The 22,809-nt window shown below is 34.3% G+C and overlaps 1 protein-coding gene across 6 annotated transcripts in view; it reads left to right on the top strand.

The window, feature by feature from the left end:
* Positions 1–22,809, top strand: part of Usp34 (ubiquitin specific peptidase 34) — a 194,577-nt gene that overhangs the window by 139,726 nt on the left and 32,042 nt on the right. For all 6 annotated transcript variants that reach the window (XM_074049804.1, XM_074049807.1, XM_074049805.1 and 3 more), the window contains 14 exons: positions 3,536–3,708; positions 6,266–6,419; positions 7,527–7,605; positions 9,586–9,639; positions 9,754–9,849; positions 12,171–12,235; positions 12,323–12,398; positions 12,484–12,531; positions 12,647–12,712; positions 15,052–15,132; positions 17,249–17,334; positions 17,713–17,881; positions 17,978–18,052; positions 19,940–20,091. In XM_074049804.1, the coding sequence (XP_073905905.1) occupies positions 3,536–3,708; positions 6,266–6,419; positions 7,527–7,605; positions 9,586–9,639; positions 9,754–9,849; positions 12,171–12,235; positions 12,323–12,398; positions 12,484–12,531; positions 12,647–12,712; positions 15,052–15,132; positions 17,249–17,334; positions 17,713–17,881; positions 17,978–18,052; positions 19,940–20,091 (1,374 nt within the window). The remainder of the gene's footprint in view (positions 1–3,535; positions 3,709–6,265; positions 6,420–7,526; positions 7,606–9,585; positions 9,640–9,753; positions 9,850–12,170; positions 12,236–12,322; positions 12,399–12,483; positions 12,532–12,646; positions 12,713–15,051; positions 15,133–17,248; positions 17,335–17,712; positions 17,882–17,977; positions 18,053–19,939; positions 20,092–22,809) is intronic.

Below are 22,809 nucleotides of genomic sequence, written 5' to 3'. Positions count from 1 at the left end.
GTGGGAGTACCATGGTACCACAAAGCTCACCTGGTCCACATCTTCCCAAGCCGTCTGGGCGAGGGTGACTGGCGGCCCTGGGGCCCTCCTGGTTTCTCTGTTTAACGTGAAGTGGAGATTTTCTGTGCCAGCTGGAGGTGTAGAGGGGTCAAAGTTATGCCTCTTCTCACTGATTATGCCTGCAAAGTGTGTCTCCAGCGTCTCTCCAAGATTTCACTATAGGAGGCTCACTTTCTGTTTCCTCCCTCTAGCCACCATCTTGGAATCTCCTCCAAGAATCTTCTTTAAGAAAGAAAGTTATATTGATACAAAATCAATAGATGGGTTGATACAAAGGCTTTTCAGTATACTTAAAGACACCCATACTTTTTTCCTTCTTTTTTTGCACTGCTGGGGTTTGAACTCCATGCCTCATGTTTGCTAGACAAGTGCTCTACCACTTGAGCCACTCTGCCTGCCTTTTTTTGTGTTGGGTATTTTCGAGATAGTGTCTCACGAACTATTTGCCTTGGCTGGCTTTGAATCTCGATCTTCCTGATCTCTCCTCCCAAGTACCTAAGATTATAGGTATGAGCCACTGGTGCCTAGCAGCTCCTTTTCCTTTTCAACATAGTCTTGTATTGCACAGGTTGGCCTTGATCTTGTGATCCTTTGGACTCACCCTTCCCAAGTGCTGGGATTATAGGCATTTATCACCTCACCTGGCTCTGAGAGAGCTTCCTGAGGGCCCTAAGTACACTGGTTTGGGGTAGAGTGGTTAGGTAAAGGTTTCAGTTCTACAGGTGCATTGAATAATAAGCAGAAATTAAATTTAAAGGCCATCTTACCCAGTTAATTATTAGGACGAAAGTCAGAGAAACAGGAATGACCTTGTATATCTGCAAGAATTTCAGGGTTAGCCCAGCCATTAGCTGCATAATTGATAAAAAAAAGATGATCAGAATATCTTTTTGAGAAAGAATATAACTGTTGGAAAGGACTGAGACTGAAACAAACCAAAAAGCATGGGGGGGAAAAATGACAAAGGAAAAGCAAGGCAAGAAAGAAAATTAGGATAGGATGATAATCCAGAAAGTGAGAAGGGAATCTCAAGAGGATTCTCAGTTGACATAGTTCACAGATGTAAAAGAAAGACAGCTGAATAAATGCTGGATTTTGAAGAAGAGTCAGTAGTATGTATTTTAAGGTTGTAGGAAGAGAGGGCTTGTCAGGGTACATGGTATCAACATCCATAATTTTAGAGGCTTGGTAATAAAAAACACCAAGAAAGATGGAAGCTAGAAGGAACTTTGGAGTTAAAGGATTTTTCTAGATAAAGAAAGCTGAGTTCATGTGTTTGAAGAGGGAATGAAGAGCCACCATATAATAAGATATTAAGAGATTTTTTTCCAAGTCAGTATGCATTTGAAAGGAATACTTTTTTTTCCCCTCTATCTCAATAAATCATACTGGTTACAAGAGAGAAAAGCTATAGATGCACGTTATCAAGTGAAAGCACAGCTGTACAGGTAGTTATAATGAAGAAGACAAATTCCTCTGTTGAATATTGGGTTATGTTAAAAGAGGTTTCTGAATTTTTGAACTTCTGATGGAGATGTAATAATTGTTGTTGCTGTTGTTCTTACGGTTTTTGTTTAGTTTAAGATGGTCTCACTCTAGCCCAGGCTGATGTAAGCTCAGACTCCCAAGTACTGGGATTACACTGTTGCACCACTACACCCAGCTGCAGTTCACTTTGTGCACAAACTTTATTTATTTAATTCATTTGAATAAAGTATATAAATTTTTTCTGAACCAAAAACTAGGGTTTTGTACATAGTGGAGTCCGTCAAGAATTAGCTACTATAGAAGGATATCATGAGTCACGAACAGATAATTGAAAGGACGAGTCTAGTTCTTGGAATAATTTCTTTCTAGTTAGAATAAATAAGTTTGTGGAATGGATCAGTCATTCTTGATAACACTCCTTGAAACATTCTCTTTTATTGTTTGGCTAATAAGATGTTGCTATTTTTCTAGAATATCTGTCTCATCCCTTCCAGACAAAGTAATTATTTATCCTTTGTGCTCTTACTATACTTTAATATGTCTGCAAGAACATTATAAGTGTTTAGCAGAAATAGGTCAATTGAAGAAGTGAACATTGTGTTTATTACACTGAACAGGGACATACTCTGTTCTGTCTTCAAATCTTTGCTTTTTTCAGTATTTTCACTCTTAATGATTTTTTCCCTAAATAATTTATTAGTACTGTAACCAATTTCTACTGACATGCTATTAATTCCCAAATTATCTTTCTTAGTTCAGAGTTGCTTTGCTATGCTCTACCAACTATTGTAACTCGTATGCCTTTAGACTAAATTGGTGTATAATGTAAACTCCAGTCTGTCCAAATCTGTTTGTCTCTTTCATCCTCTGACACAACACATGGTTTTATAGTTTTATTGCCCAACGAAAGTCCTTCAGGTACTCTTCAGAGCCCCCAGAATAAAGTTTGTATTTTAACATTACGTACATTTGACTCTTTATACTTCTTTAATCTCATTATGTGTCAGTCTTCCAAATAATCCAAAATTTTCAATTATTAAGCTTATTCACTCTGTTCATAAAATCTTCCCTCTTATGCCTTGTCTCCCTCAATTCCTATTCTTTCCTTTAATCTCCATTTTAAAAATCAGGAACTAAGTGCAAAGAGCTAAGTAACTTTCTTAGGGTCATTCATCTAGTAAGTGATACATCCAGACTAAGCATTACAAGTTCACAAAAATAAATCTGGTTTTGTTTGGTTTTTGGCAGAACTCAGGATTCAACTCACTTGCTAGGCAAGCACTTGTACTACTTGAGCCACAGCCTCAGTCTTTTTACTTTTAGTTTGTCTTTCAGATAGGGTCTTGTGCTAATTTAAGCCACCATAACTCTATCTGTGGCCCACAATAAATCTTTTGATTTCTGTTATTTAAGGAGGAACAAAGACCTCCTTGGCTTTTCATGCATCCATAGCACCCTTTACATGTCTTCATCATGATTCACTACAGTCTACTATAACTTTTCATTATCACTATATACATAGGATAACCCTTTCAAAATGGAGAAAGTCATTTTAAGTAGAGTTACATACAGTTGGGTTTGAGATGTTTTGTTATTTTTGAAACAATCTCAACTATGTACCTCACACTTGCCTGGATTATATTATGTTGCCCCGGATCGCCTTGAACTCACAGTCCTTCTTCCTCAGGTTCTAGAGTGCTAGAATTACAGGTGTATACCACCATGCCCAGCCACATATGGTTTTGTTGTTGTTGTTTTGCTGTACTGAGGTTTGAACTCAAGGCTTCCCACTCGCTAAGCAGGCACTCCACCATTTGAGCCATACTTCCAGCTCCATAAAATTTTAATCAGAGTGTGACTTAGAATCCTGCTACTTACTACTCTAAAGTTGATCATTGAAATAGGTATAGCCTAACTGTAAATGAAATAAAGTATTTTCAAAATACAGTATTAACAAGTTTTGTTTTGTTTTGTTTTTACCTCTCAGGGCATGTTTTAAGAAATTGCCTCGCATTCTCAGTTTCAATACTATGAGGTATACATTTAATATGGTCACGATGATGAAAGAGAAAGTGAATACACACTTTTCCTTCCCTTTACGTTTGGATATGACCCCCTATACAGAAGATTTTCTCATGGGAAAGAGTGACAGGAAAGAAGGTAATTTTCCATCTCCTTCTCTTATCTGTGTTTATTGTAAGTCATCGTTAATAAGGAAGCCATAAAGTTGTCATCATCTACACAGTTAACAATTGAATCTTAGAAAGGATTTTAAAGACAATGTGGCACACTCATTCAATTAGCAAGGAATTATTTAGTATATACTAGGAACATGTTCTAGGCATTCTTCTATACGTTGGAGACACAATGATAAACAAGATGACCATGTTTGTTGTCCTTGTGGAGCTTACACATAGATGGGTAAGTCTTATATCGAACATGAAGTGACAAGTGTGATGATGCTGCCATATAGGACGGTAAATATATCATGGTCAAGTCTTTTATGAGATGACATTTAAGCAGAAATATTGAGTAAGAGGTTGAGAAGAAGGGATGAGTTCTTGGGTGCAAGGGTTATGAAGTGTTGGTTAATGAGATAATGAAGCAGGCAATGGCTAGAACTTATATTTGTTTTAGGCCATGTTATTAATTTTGATCTTTATTCAGTGTGTAACCATAAGATTTTTAAGCAGAGAGCTAACATAAATAAGTGGGCATTTGGAAAAAGTTCTTCTCAAGTGGATTAAAAAAATGATGAAAGGTATGTGGGAAGGCCATTCTTATAAACCACCATGAAGATAATGGCTTACACAAGAAATAGTACCAACAGAGGTAGGAAGAAGGATATAAAGTTAATAAGACTTTGTGACTGAATGAATAAATGAATCCTCTAAAATTGAATAGCTATCCACTATGTAAGTTATGCTATTCCTTTAGTAGTGAGAATACAATAATATCAAAAACCCAAGGTCTCTGATACCCTGAAAATTACATTTTATTTGGTCTGGTACTAGAGGGAGCAAGAGTAGTCAAAAAAGGCTGGTTGCTAGCTTGAGTAGCTGGGCGAAGAAATAGTAGAGTCAGTATTTCAAGAAGGTCTCAAGAAAGGAGAGTGTGGTCATCAGTATTAAATACTGAAGTTCTACAACGGTAGGCTTAATAATAACAATTAGAAGGTCATTGATTATCTTTACCAGAGCAATTTCATTTTTGTGTGGCAGGGGGAAGGCGGATTAAAGATGGCTTTTGGTCCATAAGTAGCTAACCACCAAATTGTTACTTCCCTAAAACTAATGGTTTTCAGTCTTGCAAATGTGTCCCTCAAGGACCGTAGGGTTTAGAAAACGAAATTGGTGAGAGAAGAAAGTAGAAAGGATCTAGCTCTTGCTTCTTCCATTTTTCTTTAATAAGTTCCTTTTTATAGAAGGAATGTCCTGGCAATGTTTAAATTTTATTGATTTCAAGAAGCCATTATATTATGCTAACTTTAGGAAGAATCTCATTTTAATGTTTAATTCCAGTACCTAGTATTTAAATAAGTATCTAATAAGTGTTTTACCCTCACTAAATGGGAAATGAGGAGCTATAAAATATAATGACAAAAATTTGGAGGGTATTCTTTCAAGAGGACATACTGTTTCTTCAAAGAGAGAAGGATGCAGCGCAGCTGTGAAGGAGTGTGGAGTTAAGGGAGGGAATTTTAGTTAGCATTTGCACATCCTTACAACTTGGAGGAAATGGCTCTATAGAGATAAGTTTGAACATGCAGATAAAAAGTGGACATTATTTATATACTTTCTACTTTTTAGACCCCTTACCAAACCATTTGGAAAATTACAGTAGGACTTTCCAACAGCTGTGCTTCATTGTATTTTTCATGATGGTTTCATGCACAGAGGGAGAAGAAATTTATTCCTAAAATAATACAATTTGTTAGGTCACAAGTGATACATTCAGATCCTAGCACTGCCTGCATAACACATCCATACTCCTCAGCCCCTGCTTCAATACTGTCAGCCATTTTCTTCTCTTTACCTAATTGTAACTTCACTTAACAGTTTAGACTGTGCAGTCAAGCAAATCTGCTCTGTCTTGTTCCTTATTCTACTGTTTCCTTTCTGTGTGGTAGTAAAAATACAGATCATAAACTATACATCTTCTTCAAACTCAGTCAATCAATCTTTAATTTCTTCCTTAGTGTCTTTTGTTACCTTTTGATTTTGAATCTTTGGAGGTAGGAATTGGGTCTTTTGTTTATTTTGTTTCTATGTGCAAAATTCTACTGATACGTATTACCTAATGGGCATTTGGAACCATGCTACCAGTACAATGCTCCATTTTCCTTAACAGGCTAAAAGACAAAAATACACTAATTCCTTCTTAGATATTTCATTTGCCTGCTCATAGCAAAGATTAAATTGAAGCATTTGATAACTGTCTATTTCAAAAGGCCAGTGAGGTTATATGGATATTTCATATTTATATTTCAGTTTAGGGTTGTCCTTGGTAATGCACTAGCACTTGGTTGTTTTCCCAGTTATTTGTATATTATGTTCCTTAAAGTAATAGACTAGACTAGCAAATAATTGTGTTGTACCTATTTAACATGTAAAGTATTTATGACTGTTTTTGCACATAAAGTATAAGAAGTTATCCTAAGATGTACTATTAGTTAGTTTTCAGAATTATTGCCATTTATTTTATATAATCATTTCAGGCTTTAAGGAAGTCAATGATCATTCAAAAGAGACAGAAAGCTATGAGTATGACTTGATTGGAGTGACCGTCCACACAGGAACAGCAGATGGTGGACACTATTATAGTTTCATCAGAGACATAGTCAATCCTCATGCTTATAAAAACAACAAATGGTGAGTTTTAAATATTTTCTTTGGGTTTTTTAAAAAAAAATTTATCTAAGTATAAATTTATGGTGGCTTTCAAATATATTTTCAATTTTCTGAAAACAGTAAAATTAGGAGAAGAGAATTTTTAATTGAAGGTGACTTTCAAAAACAATATAAACCCATTCTTAAACTTACAGATTTCTGAACTTTTGAGAACTTAATGAATGCTTTCCTCGGAAAAATGAACCCACAGACTGTAGTACAGTTTTAGAAATTCATAGACAAAATTGCACCCCCAAATCTTGCTCATTCATTTCTTCATCCAGGAACTGTTTGCTGAATGCCTTCTATCAGGTGGTCACAAAGTCCTTTATATATGCCATTTAGAAGTTACATGCGTATATGCTTCATTGTATTCACCTTGCCTTTTTCCTCCTACACGCATTTTATTTCTTTTATCATCTTTTAAGTTAGCCAGTAATTGGAAATTATTAGCTCAGCCCTAGGAACTATTTTTGGTCTTTAGTTGCCCTTAGGAAGGGTCTCAAGTATAGGGACTCTATGTGTGTGAACAAAACGCAGTATTATTTCTGCATTTAGCAGAATACTTTGACTCAACTATTATTTCTCATTCCTTCAGCCATTATGTTCATGATGTCTTTTACTTTTCTTGTCCATCTGGATAAATTTCTATAAGTATAATTTGAATCTTTTCATAAATTTTAAATGGCATCTATATCTTTGAAGGTTCTAATGTCTCTTAATCTTTTCTATCTAATAGCTTTACATATTAAATTTAAGCAAAACTTGTTCCTTATTTTTGTTAATGTTATGGTGTAAATGGGGTCTTTTTTTTCTTTCTTTCTTTTGCCATACCAGGCAATGTCAATGTACACCATCACCAACCCAGATCTGTTAGATTTTAAGGTGGTTATGACTGTCACAAAATTATATTACCAATTTCTAACAGATTAGAGTTGTAAAGGCAAGAAGTTATAATTTACCTCATGAAATAATTTAACCAATATTTGTAACATATCAGTACATAATTAAATATTTTGAAAATAGTAGATACAGAGGTGTTTAGTACATACATACTTGATAAGTACTATATGATATGCTCTATTTTAGGTATCTTTTTAATGATGCTGAGGTAAAACCTTTTGATTCTGCTCAACTTGCCTCTGAATGTTTTGGTGGTGAGATGACGGTAAGTTTCATTCAGAAGTTGTATATGGTTTGTGACTTTCCAAGTATCATAAAATCCTGTTGCAGATTACAATTGCTATTAAAAATCTAAATTGTATTTATTTAATTTATATGCTTTGGAAGTTTAATGTATATAGTAGACAGTAGGAAATATTTAAAAATGACTAATTCTGCCTTCAGCCAAGTTCTGATAAAGAAAGTAAGACAAAAAAAAGTTAATTTATAAATTGAATTATAGTACCATGAGAATGATGATTGAACATATTGTTTACTCAATGAATTCTATAGGATTAGAGCAAAGAAGAGATTACCTTTTACTGATATAACCTGAAAAATCTTGCACAAGGAAGTTGGCCTGAGCTGGATTTTGAAGAATTATTTCTTTAGTGTTTTTTGTAAAATAGCAGCCATCTGGTTAAGGTAGAAAAAGAACATAATTTAAATAATTTATAACAGGACATTGAAAAAGACATTTTATTTTTCATAGGCAGTTTATCTTAGTACAGTAACAATTTCTTGAAAACTTTTTAAAAAAACACTATTGGTATGGGGATGTAGCTCATTGGTAGCATACTTCCCTAGTGGTTGGGTTTGATCCCCAGCACTGCAAAATAAAGAACACACAAATTAACAACAACAAAAAATCCTCTTGAGTCTGACATACCAAGTATTAGTAATTTCCATTTCATAGACGAACCCAGATAAAATAGTTTTTTAATTTAAAAACTATATTATGAATAAATGTAACTCTACATGTTATTCCTAGGACAGTCCTTTAAATTTTCATTTGTTTTTTTAAAGAAGAAAAAAATGAACAAGTCAGTTGCAAGACTCTTGCTCTCTCTCATTTGTTTTGTGGTACTGGGGGATTGAACCTGGCAGCTCATGCAGTCTGGGCAAGGGCTCTATTGCTTGAACTACATCCACAGCCCACAGGGCTCTTCTCTTAAATCTTCTCTTAAACTTAGTTTTTCAAATTGCAGGTCTTATTCTTTTCCAGAGTTTTGGTAAAATATCTTGAAACATGTTTTGAGTCTTTGTTTTCAAAAACTCGTTTCTTAGGATTATCATTACCTTGCCCATAATGCTGTTCGTCTGCTTTCCTTTTTAAAGTTTTTTGTCTTTGAAAGCCAGGACATACCTAGAGTTCTCAAAACTACCAGTAAAATCTTTGTTTCTGTCAGTTAGGATGTAGCTCTTAAGTTCTCAGAATCCCCACCACTGAACCCTTTATATTATGCCTTTACTTAAAAGAAACAACCTCCCTGTCTCATGGTGTGTACTCTCATATTGAAATCTCACCTTTCATTTCCCGTGTCTTCCCTGTGTCTTTTCTTGTTCCCTCTTTATTCTCCTTTGCCTTTTCACTTTTTTCACCATCATTTCTTTTTTGATGTGTGTGTTTGACTGATGGCTTTTTTCTCCAGTACTACTTTTCTTGTCACCCATCAGTTATATTACTTAACCTGAGTAGTGACAAATCTTACTCTTCTGCAAAAAGTTACTTCTAGCTCTAATGCTCAAATTTTTGTTTTTGAATGATTGGTGGAGGTATGTTGGATAGTATTGTGAGATCTCAAAATAAATTACAGCTTTTTGTTTATTTTAGTAATCTGCTTTTCTTATCTCTAATATTTCTGGAAATATAAAGTCAGTGTTTATTTCCACTTACCACATTTACAGAAGTGAGGCCCATATCAGCTACTTCCTTACCTCACCGTCTTTGTTTTCTTTTGTTACAATAACATTTTCTGTCTCAATTTTATAGTACTCAACATCTAAAATAAAATACCAACTATGATACCAGGATACACTAACAAAATTTGTGAAATACATATGATTTTTATGAATGATATGATGTTATTTGAAAACTATTTACAAAGTTACTTTGAGGTATTAAATATCTGTTTATGAAATAATTTTGCATATAAATAAAACAGTAAATCCATTTATAAAGAAGGAAATTTTTATTTTTAAACAGACGAAGACCTATGATTCTGTTACAGATAAGTTTATGGATTTCTCCTTTGAAAAGGTAATGATTTCTTTCATATATAAAAACTTTACATTAATTTCTTCCATATTGTCTAATTTTAGAATTATAGCTTTCAAAAGAAAAATATACTTTTTTTTTTCTTGCCTCCTAAAGACACATAGTGCATATATGCTGTTTTACAAACGCATGGAACCAGAAGAAGAAAATGGCAAAGAATACAAATTTGATGTTTCATCAGAGTTACTGGAGGTATAAGTTAATTTGACTTTAGCAATAGTTTAAAATATGTTATGTTTATGCAAAGAATACTATAAGAGCTGGTTATATAGCTCTTGGGATCTTTAATCCCAAGTAGATTTTAAGATCATCAAGTCTATGATTTGTGTTTATGCATCATCATGATTAATGCTGACATAAAATGGTTGATTGAGATTAAAAGGAGTGGGAAATAATTACTAGTGAAGAGAATTAAAAAGTTGAAAGTATTGATGAAATCAGGGTTAGCTCATAAGTAATTCATGTGGCTCATAAATGTTTTGTTTCTTAGATTGAATGATAGACTTGGAAATATTCCTTCTGTAATGCTTGATTATATACAAGTATATACAAGTGCATTTGAAATAACTTTGAGATGTATTTTCATTAAAGAGTAATTAAGTGGCTAGGCACAGTAGTTTACACGTGTAATCCCACCTACTTAGGAGGCAAAGAACGGAAAGATTATGGTTGGAGTCCATCCTGGGCAACAAGTTAACCCCCATCTCATCCAACAAGTTCGGTATCTTCGTGTGCACCTCTGATACCAGCTATGAGAGAGGCATAGTTCAAAGGATTGCAGTCTAAGGCCAGTTCCAGGGAAAAACTTGAGAACATATCTGATTGCGGATGTACCTCAAAATGTGAGGCCCTGAGTTCAAACCACAGTACCTTCATATAGATGGATGGATGGATGGATGGATGGATAGATAGATTGAGTGATCTATTTAAGTGCCAGGTGTATAGTACACACCTGTAGTCCCACCATATGGATAACTGAGGCAAGAGCAGGAGGTCTACAAGTTCAAGGATTGCTTGAGAGCTGGGAACATGGCTCAAGTGGTAGGATGCCTACTAGCTTTGAGGCCCTAAGTTCAAATTTCAGTAACTGGGAGAAAAAAAAAAAATTAAGATTGCTTGAGCCCACTTGTTGAAGGCCAGTCTGGGCAAATTAGCTGTCTTAAAAAAAAAAAAATCAAATTCCCTAAGGACAGAGCTTGTTAACATGTTTTAGGAGTTATAAAATAACATGTGGCTGTGATGTTTAAAAGTAAGTTGAAAGAAGAGTGACCCAAGATGAGGTTGGTCAATTTAGGTAGAAAATAACTAGGGAAGGCCTGAAAATGGAGTGCAGTGGCCTTATTTTTAGATGTATATGCAGTTGGTTCTTACTGAGTTGTCTCAATAAAATACAAAAAGGATAAGCAAAAAGGTGAAGATGGTTCTGGAGCAGAGCTAAAAGCACTGTCTATGGTGGAATCCAAGAGTCTTACTAGGCCTTAGGTCCAGAAGCAGACAATGGTAACCGTAAGTGAGGCTTTCATGGGGTAAAGGAGATAAAAATTATAATACTGGATCTGGATAAAACTGAACTCAAGTGAGAAATTTATGATAGTGCTCTCTTGAGATGAGCAAAATAAAGTCACTCTCCTCAAGACTGTAGCTTTGTAGAAAGCTGGCATTAGGAAATACTTAAGCCTCTGAAGCAGGCCATTCAGTGACTAAGCCTGTGCTTTCCCAGATAGTGCCCTGGAGAAGTACCCCTATAAGACCTGGTTCAAGGCCACTCTAGTGGACTAGGAAGGCAGGGTAGAAGTAGTTGAAAAGAAAATCTTTAGTGGAGAATTTACAATGGTGTTGGGCGCTTCAGTTGAGAATGTATCTACCACCTTAAACTCCAAAGTATATAGAAGAGTAATGTTAAAAAGACTAACGTCAATAATGAGAACCGTACATCAGTGGTAAAGTGTGTGCTTAGCATGTGCAGGGCCATGGCACCAAATAATAACTCTATAGAACTGTCTGACAAAGGCCATTGGAATGTTTTGGGAAAGAAAGGAACACAGAAATAGCAGCATGATGCTACTGGCCTAATGTCAGAAATAATCATTTTTCATGATTTGTAGGGTGTACAAAGAAAACACCTCATTTAGATCTGCCAGTTAAATATTTTTTATTTTGTCAACATTTAAAACATAAACCCTTCTGTTATTACCTGATTTAATAAAGATGTAACAAGACTTATGTTTTCTTCATTTATACATTTGCTCTTCAGACAGACAAAATTTTAGGATTTTTAAAACCCCACAATCACTTGAGGTAGCCAGATAAATAATAATAAAAATAGAATAGCTTTAGTAACTATTTTATGTTCCTTATGTTTGGGGAAAAAACACCATTAATTTTCAGTGAATACATTTTTGTTGTTTTCATTCATAGTTTTTTAGAGCATATCTTTTGTCTTATAAAAATTTTGGTAAAATACAGTGAAGTAAACTCCTTTCTGACATCTAATGTTAACACTTTTTCTTCAGTGGATCTGGCATGATAATATGCAGTTTCTTCAAGACAAAAATATTTTTGAACACACATATTTTGGGTAAGTTAGGTAAATTTAGTAGATTTTTTTATTAATCTTTTAAAAAGTCTTCTGTAAGAATTATAAGTTATTCATTTTAAATTCTAGGTTTATGTGGCAGTTGTGTAGTTGTATTCCAAGTACATTGCCAGATCCTAAAGCAGTGTCCCTAATGACGGCAAAGGTAATATCAACTTAGATTAACTTTTTGAAATTTATTACTTTAAAATAATTGAATCTTTTTTGTTTAATTATATCTTTTCTTACAGTTAAGTACTTCCTTTGTCCTAGAGACATTTATTCATTCAAAAGAGAAGGTATGTATTTTGTACATTTTTATCATGTATGTTATTTATCAGTTCTTTGGTTTTTATTTTTAACTCAAAAGGTCCCTGGGCTATCTTGATTGACTTTTTTTCTATTCCTTTTTAGCCTACAATGCTTCAGTGGATTGAACTACTGACCAAGCAGTTTAATAATAGTCAAGCAGCTTGTGAGGTGAGATGAATAATTTAGCAGTGCATAGCTTAAGATTCTCTGTTTTAACATTTTTTTTCTTAACTTAGATAGTACAATAAAATTATTTTTATCTTTTAGAAATAATAGGTGGCCAAACATAAGTTGATTCTGATATCATTTGATGGCTGAATAAGTTACAGTTTATATATCAAATCTGTTACACAGATTACATAAAGTTATTTTTAAATCCTTGGGATTTCCCACTTCATGTTATACTAGAATAAAATACAGAAATTTAAAATTACTCTTCCAGGTGTTTTTTAAAAATTTGTTTTGATAGTGCTAGGGATTGATCCAGGGTCTCACATATTCTGGTCCAAGATATTTCTCAACTGTATTTTTTTTTGGTTTGGTTTGATTTTTTTTCCCCTTGAGCTTTATTGAGGGATAACTGACAAAAAATTTTATATGTATGTGTGTGTTTATTTATTTATATATGTACATATGTTACGTAAATATATATTTGAGGTATAGAATGATAATTATATACATTGTGAGATATTTACCACAAATTAATTAACAAGTCCATTAACATTTAGATATCACTGGTGTATATGTGTGAGTGAAGACGTAAGTCACAACTTAGTAGTTTGAAGAAAACAATACAGTATTAGTAACTATAAGTATGTGTAAAATTCCCAGAATTTATTCATCTTACAACTAAAACTCTGCATCCTTTGGACACCATCTCCCCATTTTCCCTCACCCTCTATAACTACTTTTGAATGATGTTAGAAAATACTATCTACACACACCCCTGCCCCAAAAAAAAAACCTCATATGCCAGTAAGTCTGTTCATGTCCAGTTTTATTCCCCCCCGTTATAAGAAAGAGATGCACCCTTAAAGGTAATCCGGGTATTGACAACCATATTTCCATCTTAATATAATAATTTTTATAATAGATTTAGCAACTGAAGAAGTATAAACCTTCCTAGAATTGCAAGTATTAGGATTTTCTAGAGGTGGGAGATAGCAGCGTAGTATGCAAAAATCGAAATTAATTTGAGATTTCTTTCTTATTTAGAAGGTAATTTAAGCCAGGTGCCAGGGGCTCATGCCTGTAATCCGAGCTACTCAGGAGGCAGAGATCAGGAAGATTGTGGTTTGAAGCCAGCCTGGGGAAATAGTTTATGAGACCCTATTACAAAAATACCAAAAGCAAAAAACAGGATTGGTAAATAAGAGTGCCTGCCTAGCAATTGTGAGGCCTGGAGTGCAAATGCTAGTACCCCACCACCACCACCCAAAAATGTCATTTAATTTTACCTTACAATATAGCTTGTAAGACCCTATCTTGAGAAAATCCATCACAAAACAAAGAGCTGGTAGAGTGTCTCAAGGTGTTGGCCCTGAGTTCAAACCCCAGTACTGCCAAAAAAAAAAAGTGTAAGTGTTTAAAACTTTACAGTGAAACATTGGAAACAAATAAGTAGAAAGTCTTAAGGAACTCTCCTATACCTACTACCCAACTTCAACAAACACTAATACTCTTTCTTGCTCTATCTACTCTTATCCCTCTGTGCCTATTTTTTAGCTGGAGTGTTTTAAAACAAATCTAGAAATCATATTTTGCATTCGTAAATACTCCATATATATCTCTTAACAGATGAGAAAAAAATCTCTGCAATCACAATTTCATCTATTCCCAGTAAAGTTAGAAATGACTCCTTAATGTCATCTGATATCTAGTCTGTGGTTTGTTTTCTCTGTTACAAAAAATGCCTTTTTTCACTTTATTTGAATTATTGTTCAAAGTGTGCATTTTGTATTTATCTCTTAAATATTTCACCTATTATATTTTTCCCCCCCTCCATGGCATTTTGTGTCATTTGTTCTGCAGGTTTTTCTGTATGCTGGCTTTGACTGGTTGCATCTTCCTGGTGTTATTTAACCTTACCTCTATATATCTTACTTATCATGGCTATTTGATAAATCCAAAGCCATAATTAGATTATAATTTGTTTTCAAGCAATAGAAAATTGAGCCATACTTAGATCATATTGTTACTAGAAATAAAAGATTCTACAGAGTGACATTTATGAGGAGTAAGAAGAATGGCTGTCTATTATAAGTACCTCAGGTTTCCATCATGTAGTTTTTCTAATAAATCAGTGGCATATGGGGAGTTGTATAATGACATGAATCTTATGATTTTAAAATTTAAGACTTTGTAATGATTAGAGAAGCAATCTTGATAAGAACTTCTAACTTCTTTAAGTACTTGAAACATCAAATAGACGTAAAATCCTTGTGTGATTTTTAGGTCATTAAACAAGAATTAGTTGAATGTTAAAATCATGCTCTATTTTCTTACAGTGGTTTTTAGACCGCATGGCTGATGATGACTGGTGGCCAATGCAGATACTAATTAAGTGTCCTAATCAAATTGTGAGACAGGTAAGGAAAGATGTATGTAAAAAAGAAGTGGCTTTTAATTAAATTATTCTCAATTTGCCTGTAAATATATCTTAACCCAGCACTGGAAATAGTTTGAAAAGATCTGCTTCCTGTCATAAAGTCATTTTGCTATTGTTTTCATCAGCCTCTTTTAACATCAACTCTCACTCTAATCGAGGGATTAAAATTAAAAAGCATTTCCTAGATTTAACAAGATGAAGCTATAACTGTTGGTTCTTTTTCAAATCATTAATCTAACCATGGTAGAGTACTATGGTGGTCTAGAAAGTTAAATGAATATGGTGTAATTCATTTTTGTGACAAGGTCTATATTATCATTGGGTTGGTTTGTTTCCCTTAAATCACTGGAAAAAAAGTTACACAAAGAATATTTAAATACTGCTTTATGGTCAAAATGATATAAAACCAAAACTTACTATGCCACTTTCCACTTAACTGAAACAGAATTCTTACATTGTTCAAATTCACTCAAACTTTTCAAAGCATAAAATTTATTAGTGTTTTTTTTTTTTAGAATAACCATAAACACTATCTAATTTTAGAACATTCATCATCCCAAAAAAGCAACCATAGTTCTATTAGCAGTCACTCCCTTTTTTATCTGCTTCCTTCTCCCCAAACCCATAAAAATTACTGATCTACTTTATGTCTCTATGGATTTGCCTATTTTGACAATTTTATATAAATGAAATCAGATAGTATATACTCTTTGACTTGCTGCTTTAACTTACCAATCTTTTTAGAATTTTTCCATGTTATATCATATAGCCATACTTCATTTCCTGTTTTTTTCTTTGCCAAGTAAATTCTATTAAATGAATATGGCACATTTTGTTTTTGTGTTCATTAACTGATGAATACTTGGACATTTCTACTTTTTGGCTATTTTGAATACCAGTACATGAACATTTGTGTAAAAGTTTTTGTTTGGATATATATTTTCATTTCCTTTGGTATATACTTAAAAGTAGATTTGGTGGGTAATGTAGTCACTCTTGCATTTAACTTTTTTACTTCTACTGAACTGTTGTTTTTAGTGGCTACACTGTGCATTCTTCCTATGATCTATGAGGGTTCCAGTTTCATTGCATCTTCAACACTTTCTATTACTGTCTTTTTTATTTTTGCCATCTATGGGTATGAAGTGATATATCTTTGTGGTTTTGGTTTGCATTTCCTTAACAACTAGTGATGTTCGAAATCTTTTCATGTGTTAATTTGCCACTTTTATATTGTCCTTAGAGAATCCCTGGCCATTTTTAATCCATGTTTCTTTTGGATAAACTTTTTTTATTCTGGCCATACTTGAGTTTGAACTTGGGACTTCACACTTGCTAAGCAGGTGCTGTACCACTCAGCCATGTTCCTAGCCCTTTTTTGCTCTAGTTATTTTTCAAATGGAGTCTTAATGTTTTTGTCGGTGCCAGCCTCAGACCCTGACCTATGACCTCCAGCAGAACTGGAAACCCAAGTGCTGCATTACCATACCCAAATTATTTGTTGAGAGATGGGGTTCTCACTAACTTTTTGTTTGGATTGGCCTCGAACTATAATCCTGCTCTCTGCCTCACAAGTAGTTGAGATTATAGGCATGAACCACCACATACAGCTTGGATAAATTCAAGTCATATTTTCTTCTTTGAACTGTTGACAGTGATTAGTAGCTGTCTTGTCCAACTCTAGTTTTCTGAAGTGGGTGCTATATTTTCTTTATCTTTATATCTCCACCTCTTAAAAAGAACTTTATGAAGCTTTGATTTTGGTAATCTCTATTTCTGAAACCAAGTTGGCTGGCCTTATACTCCCAATCATAAAACTTAAATTTTATCTTATTTGATTTATTGATTGATTTTTGGTGCTAAGGATCAAAGCCAGTGCCCTGTGTATGCTAAGCATGCACTCTATTACTGAGCTGTGTCCCCAGCCCCTGAGTGTTGTTGAATGCTGTTTCCTTGTTGTGATTCCCTTGCCTTTGCCTCTGAACTGCTAGGATTAGAGGGATTCCCCATCAAGTCGAACAAATAGGTTTAATTTTTATTAACTTTGTTACCTGAGGTGAGTTGGCTGCTAAGTCTTTACATTTTTTCCTTTATAGATGTTTCAGCGTTTGTGTATCCATGTGATTCAGAGACTGAGACCTGTGCATGCTCATCTCTATCTGCAACCAGGAATGGAAGATGGGTAAGAAGTACTTGCTGAACATTCAAAGCTTTATGCCAGTCTACCTACAAATATACGCAGAAAGATATTTAGGGTGTTCTATTTAAAAATCATCTGTAATAATACATGTCAAGAACGAAGGACTGTTTTTGTTTCATTCTTTAATTAAGTTCATCTGCAAAATGCTCTGCAAATAACTTGAAGGCTTAGTCTTTTTGTTTGGACTGATCTGGATAGTCACAATAAATAGAGGGGTATAACTCTATTGTTGCAGTTAGTATGCATTCTTACAAAAATAAAGGAGAAAAGTAAATCCAAGGTTTTAAAAATATTTTCCTTCCAGACAATGTCTGCCCCAGGCTTAATATTCTGTGAGACAAATTTAAATTTTTTTTTTAGGTCTGATGATATGGATGCCTCAGTAGAAGATATCGGTGGCCGTTCTTGTGTCACTCGATTTGTGAGAACTCTGCTATTAATTATGGAACATGGTGTAAAACCTCACAGCAAACATCTTACAGAGTATTTTGCCTTCCTTTATGAATTTGCCAAAATGGGTGAAGAAGAGGTGAGCATCAGTCTTGCTTATTTCTTGAATTATGTACCAATTTTTAGTATTTGAAATTTAATTGTTTTTAATTTAAATTTTTAAATCAATTTTTAGAGCCAGTTTTTGCTTTCCTTGCAAGCCATATCTACAATGGTACATTTTTACATGGGAACCAAAGGACCTGAAAATGTAAGTGTAATTCTATCTTATTCCAGGCATGTGGGGGTCATTTCCCAGTAATTGTCAACATGCAAAGTCTTGTGACACTAGAACCCTTTAAAATTCCTGCTTCTTTTTTTTTTTTTTTTTTTTTTGCATATTTGTTTTGAAGTCAAGGCCAGCCTGTAGCTAGGCAGGTGATCTATCACTTGAGGCATACTTCCAGCCCTTTTTACTTCCTCTTCAAGTAGGGTTTTGAATTTCTGCCCCAGGCTGGCCTCAGACCATGGTCTTTCTACCTATAGCCTTCTATGAAACTGGGATCACAGGCATGTGCCACCAGGCATATTTGTTGAAATGGGGTCTCCCTATAACTTTCTACCCAGGCTAGCCTGGAACCATGATCCTCCCTTCTATCCTTATTAGGTAATGTTAAGGGTCACAGATTAGTTGATGTTGTTAATGATATTTTGAGTAATAAGTTTCACTGATAAGGCCCTGGAACAAAGCAAAGAAACTTAGTCTAAGTACTCACAACTTACTTTGGGATCTTAGAAGCAATTTTGCATATTTTTGGTGGTCATATTTTTTAAGCTCATTGCTACTAAGTTTGTCAGAGTTTTTGAAAAATTGAAGTAGCCATCTATTAATATTAAAGTATAAATTTTTGTATTGTCAGTGACAATCATATTGGATTTCACAATCTATTTATACTCTCTGATTTAATCCTTTTCTTAACCCCAAGAGTATTATTTTTTGTCATCATTCTACAGATGAGGTATTTGAGGCTAAAGAAGTTGGTTTAGATCACAAGTGCTTTGTGCTTTGATCTCTGGCCAGACTTTTAAGCTAAAACTCTCTTGACCATTACACTGTCATGCTGCTGTTTTCTTTTGAAGATGGGATTTCAAGAACTATTTGGTTGGCCTCCAACCTTGATCCTCCCAATCTCAGCCTCCTAAGTAGTTGGGATTACACACGTGTGCCACCGGTGCCTGCCTTAGGTTTCTTAAGTGTGTAGACTTATAACTTAATTCCAATCTGTATGACTTCCTGTTTTGACTGCTTTATTTCTTGCTTTTTTATTTATTATTTTTTTTATTTATTTAATTATTTTGAGATGGGCTCCTCTCTCTCTAGTCTAGGCTGGCCTCAAAGTCACAGTCTTTCTGCCTTAGCCTCCCAAGTGCTGGGATTACAGGTGTGCATCACTGTCCATGCCCAACTGTCTTGTTCTTTAGATCATAAAATACTCTTAGTCTCTTACATTTCAGAGCCCAAATGAATATCTCTTTGAAAGGACTACATTTTAGATTTTCTGGAAACTGCAAGGGTTTCTTCTTTTTTTTTCCTTTTCATTCTTTTTTTTTGCATTTTTATTGAATAGGAAATACTGTTTTAGCATACTCACAATTTTTTATCCTGAATAATAATTATCCCAAGGACTTGTTTACAAGAAAAAAGAAATTATTAAAAGATTTATCCTTCATTTAAGAACCATTGTTCTTTACAGTTCTGCTAGATAACTCTCAAATGTCCTGAATGTAGGTTAGACTGTAAGTTAAGATTATACCTTTGAGTTGTGGTTTTCATTATACATACTCCTGCCACTTTCTACCTGGATAGTTATAAAAAAACAAGTCATTTGTTCTCAGAATGAAGTTAAAAGTAATGCACTAGCTGGGTGCCAGTGTCTCACAACTACTTAGGAAGCTGAGATTGGAAGGATCACAGTTTGAGGCCAACAGTTCATGAGACCCCCATTTCCAAAGTAACCAGAGCAAAATAGACTGGAGGTGTGTGTGGCTCAACAGGTGGAGCTCCTGCTTTGCAAGCTCAAAGCCCTGAATTCAAACACCAATTCCACTCCCCAAAGAAAAGTAATACCACACTAAAATTGAATTTTGTTCCACTTAGCCTCAAGTCGAAGTTTTGTCAGAGGAAGAAGGAGAAGAAGAGGAAGAAGAAGAAGATATCCTCTCTCTGGCAGAAGAAAAATACAGGCCAGCTGCCCTTGAAAAGATGATAGCTTTAGTTGCTCTTTTGGTTGAACAGTCTCGCTCAGAAAGGTGAAATGTTTCAACATTCAAAATGCTTAAAGTGTGTTTGGTTTTACTCTTTTTACATAATTGTTTTATCATAATTCAGTTTTATGAGATAAATCTTATTTTAAATAATACTGCTGTTCATCAGTTCTTGTGGCTCAAGAATTTCAGTCCTTTCTACAAACTCTTGTCTCTGAGTCATGTTAGAAATGATCACTGAAGAAATCTACAGTAAAGTATCTAGCATAATTACATGTACATTCATTCTTTAACCTGACAAATATACTTCTAGGGATCTACCCCAAAATAAAGGTGTATGTACAGACCTATTTATTGAAACAGTGTTTTTAATAGCAAAAGACTAAAAACAACCAATGTCCATAGTCATTAAAAATCAAAGTATCTACTCAGTATAGTCTTCTATAGTTTAAAAAAAGAAAAGGTGGATGTTTGTACTACCACAGAGATATCTTTATGAGACATATGCAGCCTCCACTCCTCTTTGTCAAAAACTAAAACAGCATATAGTATACTAGCTTTTAAGAAAAGGAAAGCTACCCAGGTGCTGGTAGCTCACGTCTATAATCCCGGTTACCCAGGAGGCAGAGATCAGGAGGATCGAGGTTTAAAGCCACCTTGGCAAATAGTTTATGAGACCCTATCTTGAAAATACCCATCACAATAAAAAGTGGGGCTGGTGGAGTGGCTCAGGTGGAGAGTGCCTACCTAACAAGCATGAGGCCCTGAGTTTGAACCCCATATCACCAAAAAAAAATTTAAAAAAGAAAAGCTAAGAAAGAATATGTGTGTATATAGCTGATTCTCATACGTGCATTTCCTATTTGTGAATTCATCCACTTGGCTAAAATTTTATTTGTGATGCCAAAATCAGTACTTGCAGAGCTTTCACAGTCATTCACAGACACATGCTATGTAGAGTGGTGAAACATTTGAGTTGCCTGTGTTTGTAGAGTGGTGAAAATTTTGAGTTGCATGACAAATACTTTGCCAACTGAGGTCAAACAAGGCAACAGTCTGCTGTCTTCAATTTTCATGTTGTAAACAAATGTACTTTTCATGATGTATGCCACATTTTTCAAATATTTATGCTTTCTGTTGGTGATTTCATTGTTTAAAATGGCCCCCAAGCATAGTGTTGAAGTGCTGTCTGGTGTTCCTAAGGTAAAGGAAGGCTGTTATATGCGTTAGGTGAAAATAAATGTTAGATAAGTTTCATTCAGATCTGAGTTGTAATGCTACTGGCCAAAACTTCAATGTTAATGCATCTACAGCATATTAAATAAGGTGTCTTTAAACAGAAACACCTGTAAAGCGTGGTAATGTATTGACTGACAAAAATGTGACAACAGACTTATAAACATCTAAGTCTCCATTTGCCCTATGAGCAATGATTTGTTTTCTTGCTAACTCAGTATTTATGCACTTCATAGGACATAACTACCCAAAATACCAAGAACTAACTATAAATCCAAAAGTCTTTTTAAAAATGGTTTCTAATGGCGGGAGCAGATGAAGGGGGAAAGAAGTAGCAGAAGCTTCACAAAACAAAATTGTTTTGTTTTATAATTTTAACTTTGGAATCATGTAAATGTTTTGTAAAATTATACATAAATATATAAAAGCAATCCCTAAAAATCAAAATTATAATGAAATAAGTAAACTTTATATTAAGGAGGTAATACAACCACTGGAGAGGAAATAAAGTATCTTTAGAACACATTAACTGTAAATTTCTAGTGGGATATACATGAAAGACAAAAGGAATTGCAAAATTGGTCCTATACTGTTTCAGTAGCTATATTGTTACTAATAGAATTAGAATTACTATTCTGAAACTGTAATGGGCCCAGGTTTTTAAGCAAGAAATGAATGAGAGTCTCGGAACGTTTTTTCCATTTTGGAAAGCATGGAGGCTATCTGAGACTATTGAAGTCATGTTAAAAGGACTCAACAACTTATTTAAGAAATTTCTACTGGCTGTAGATTGGACAACTTGCACACCAAAAATAAGAATACTGTGGAATGTGAAACAAACATGAAGATTTTGAAATCAGTAAGTTTAAAATGATACCTAAAGAGAAAATTTGAAAAATATGTTGGCAACCTTTGGCGTGCACTGGAAACCAAATCCTTATTTTACAAACTGGCAAAGGAAATGGTGTGAATGATTAATTTATACTACCTGGAAGAAGTAAAAGCTCATGACAACCAAATGGTGGATGAGGGAAAGTTCATCATCATAGAGATACTTGAGCTAATAAATGAGCAAAGATTACTGGAATTAGACTATAACTATTTTGTGAGTCCAAATGAAATAGTCAGTCTAGGCAGTGATCATCATTGGTGGAAAATGTTACAAAAAGACTAACTCCTCATTGTACGCCTCCTGATGAATATCTGCACTACCACCTACAAAAAATCCTTCATTAGAAAGCCAGCCTAGATCTGATCAATTCTCTAGATCCAACTAGTAGTTTACAGACAGTACAAAAACAGAGGAACATGTTAAAACATCACCATCAGGATACAATTAGCAAAACAAATCTGGAAAACTCTACAGGACAAACAGCCTGCTTTCTTCAAGAGAGAAATTGCAAAATAAAAACAAGTCAGAAGGGAAACCAATAGATTAAAACTTAAAGAGACATGTCAACTAATTGCAACAAAAAGACTTTATTTGGATCCAGATTGAAACAAATCATAAAAAATGTTTAGAAACTT

This window comes from Castor canadensis, chromosome 12 (assembly GCF_047511655.1).
Source record: "Castor canadensis chromosome 12, mCasCan1.hap1v2, whole genome shotgun sequence".
Taxonomy (NCBI): domain Eukaryota; kingdom Metazoa; phylum Chordata; class Mammalia; order Rodentia; family Castoridae; genus Castor; species Castor canadensis.
Note: the sequence above shows the minus strand (reverse complement) of the source record. Positions and strands in the feature narration are given on the sequence as shown.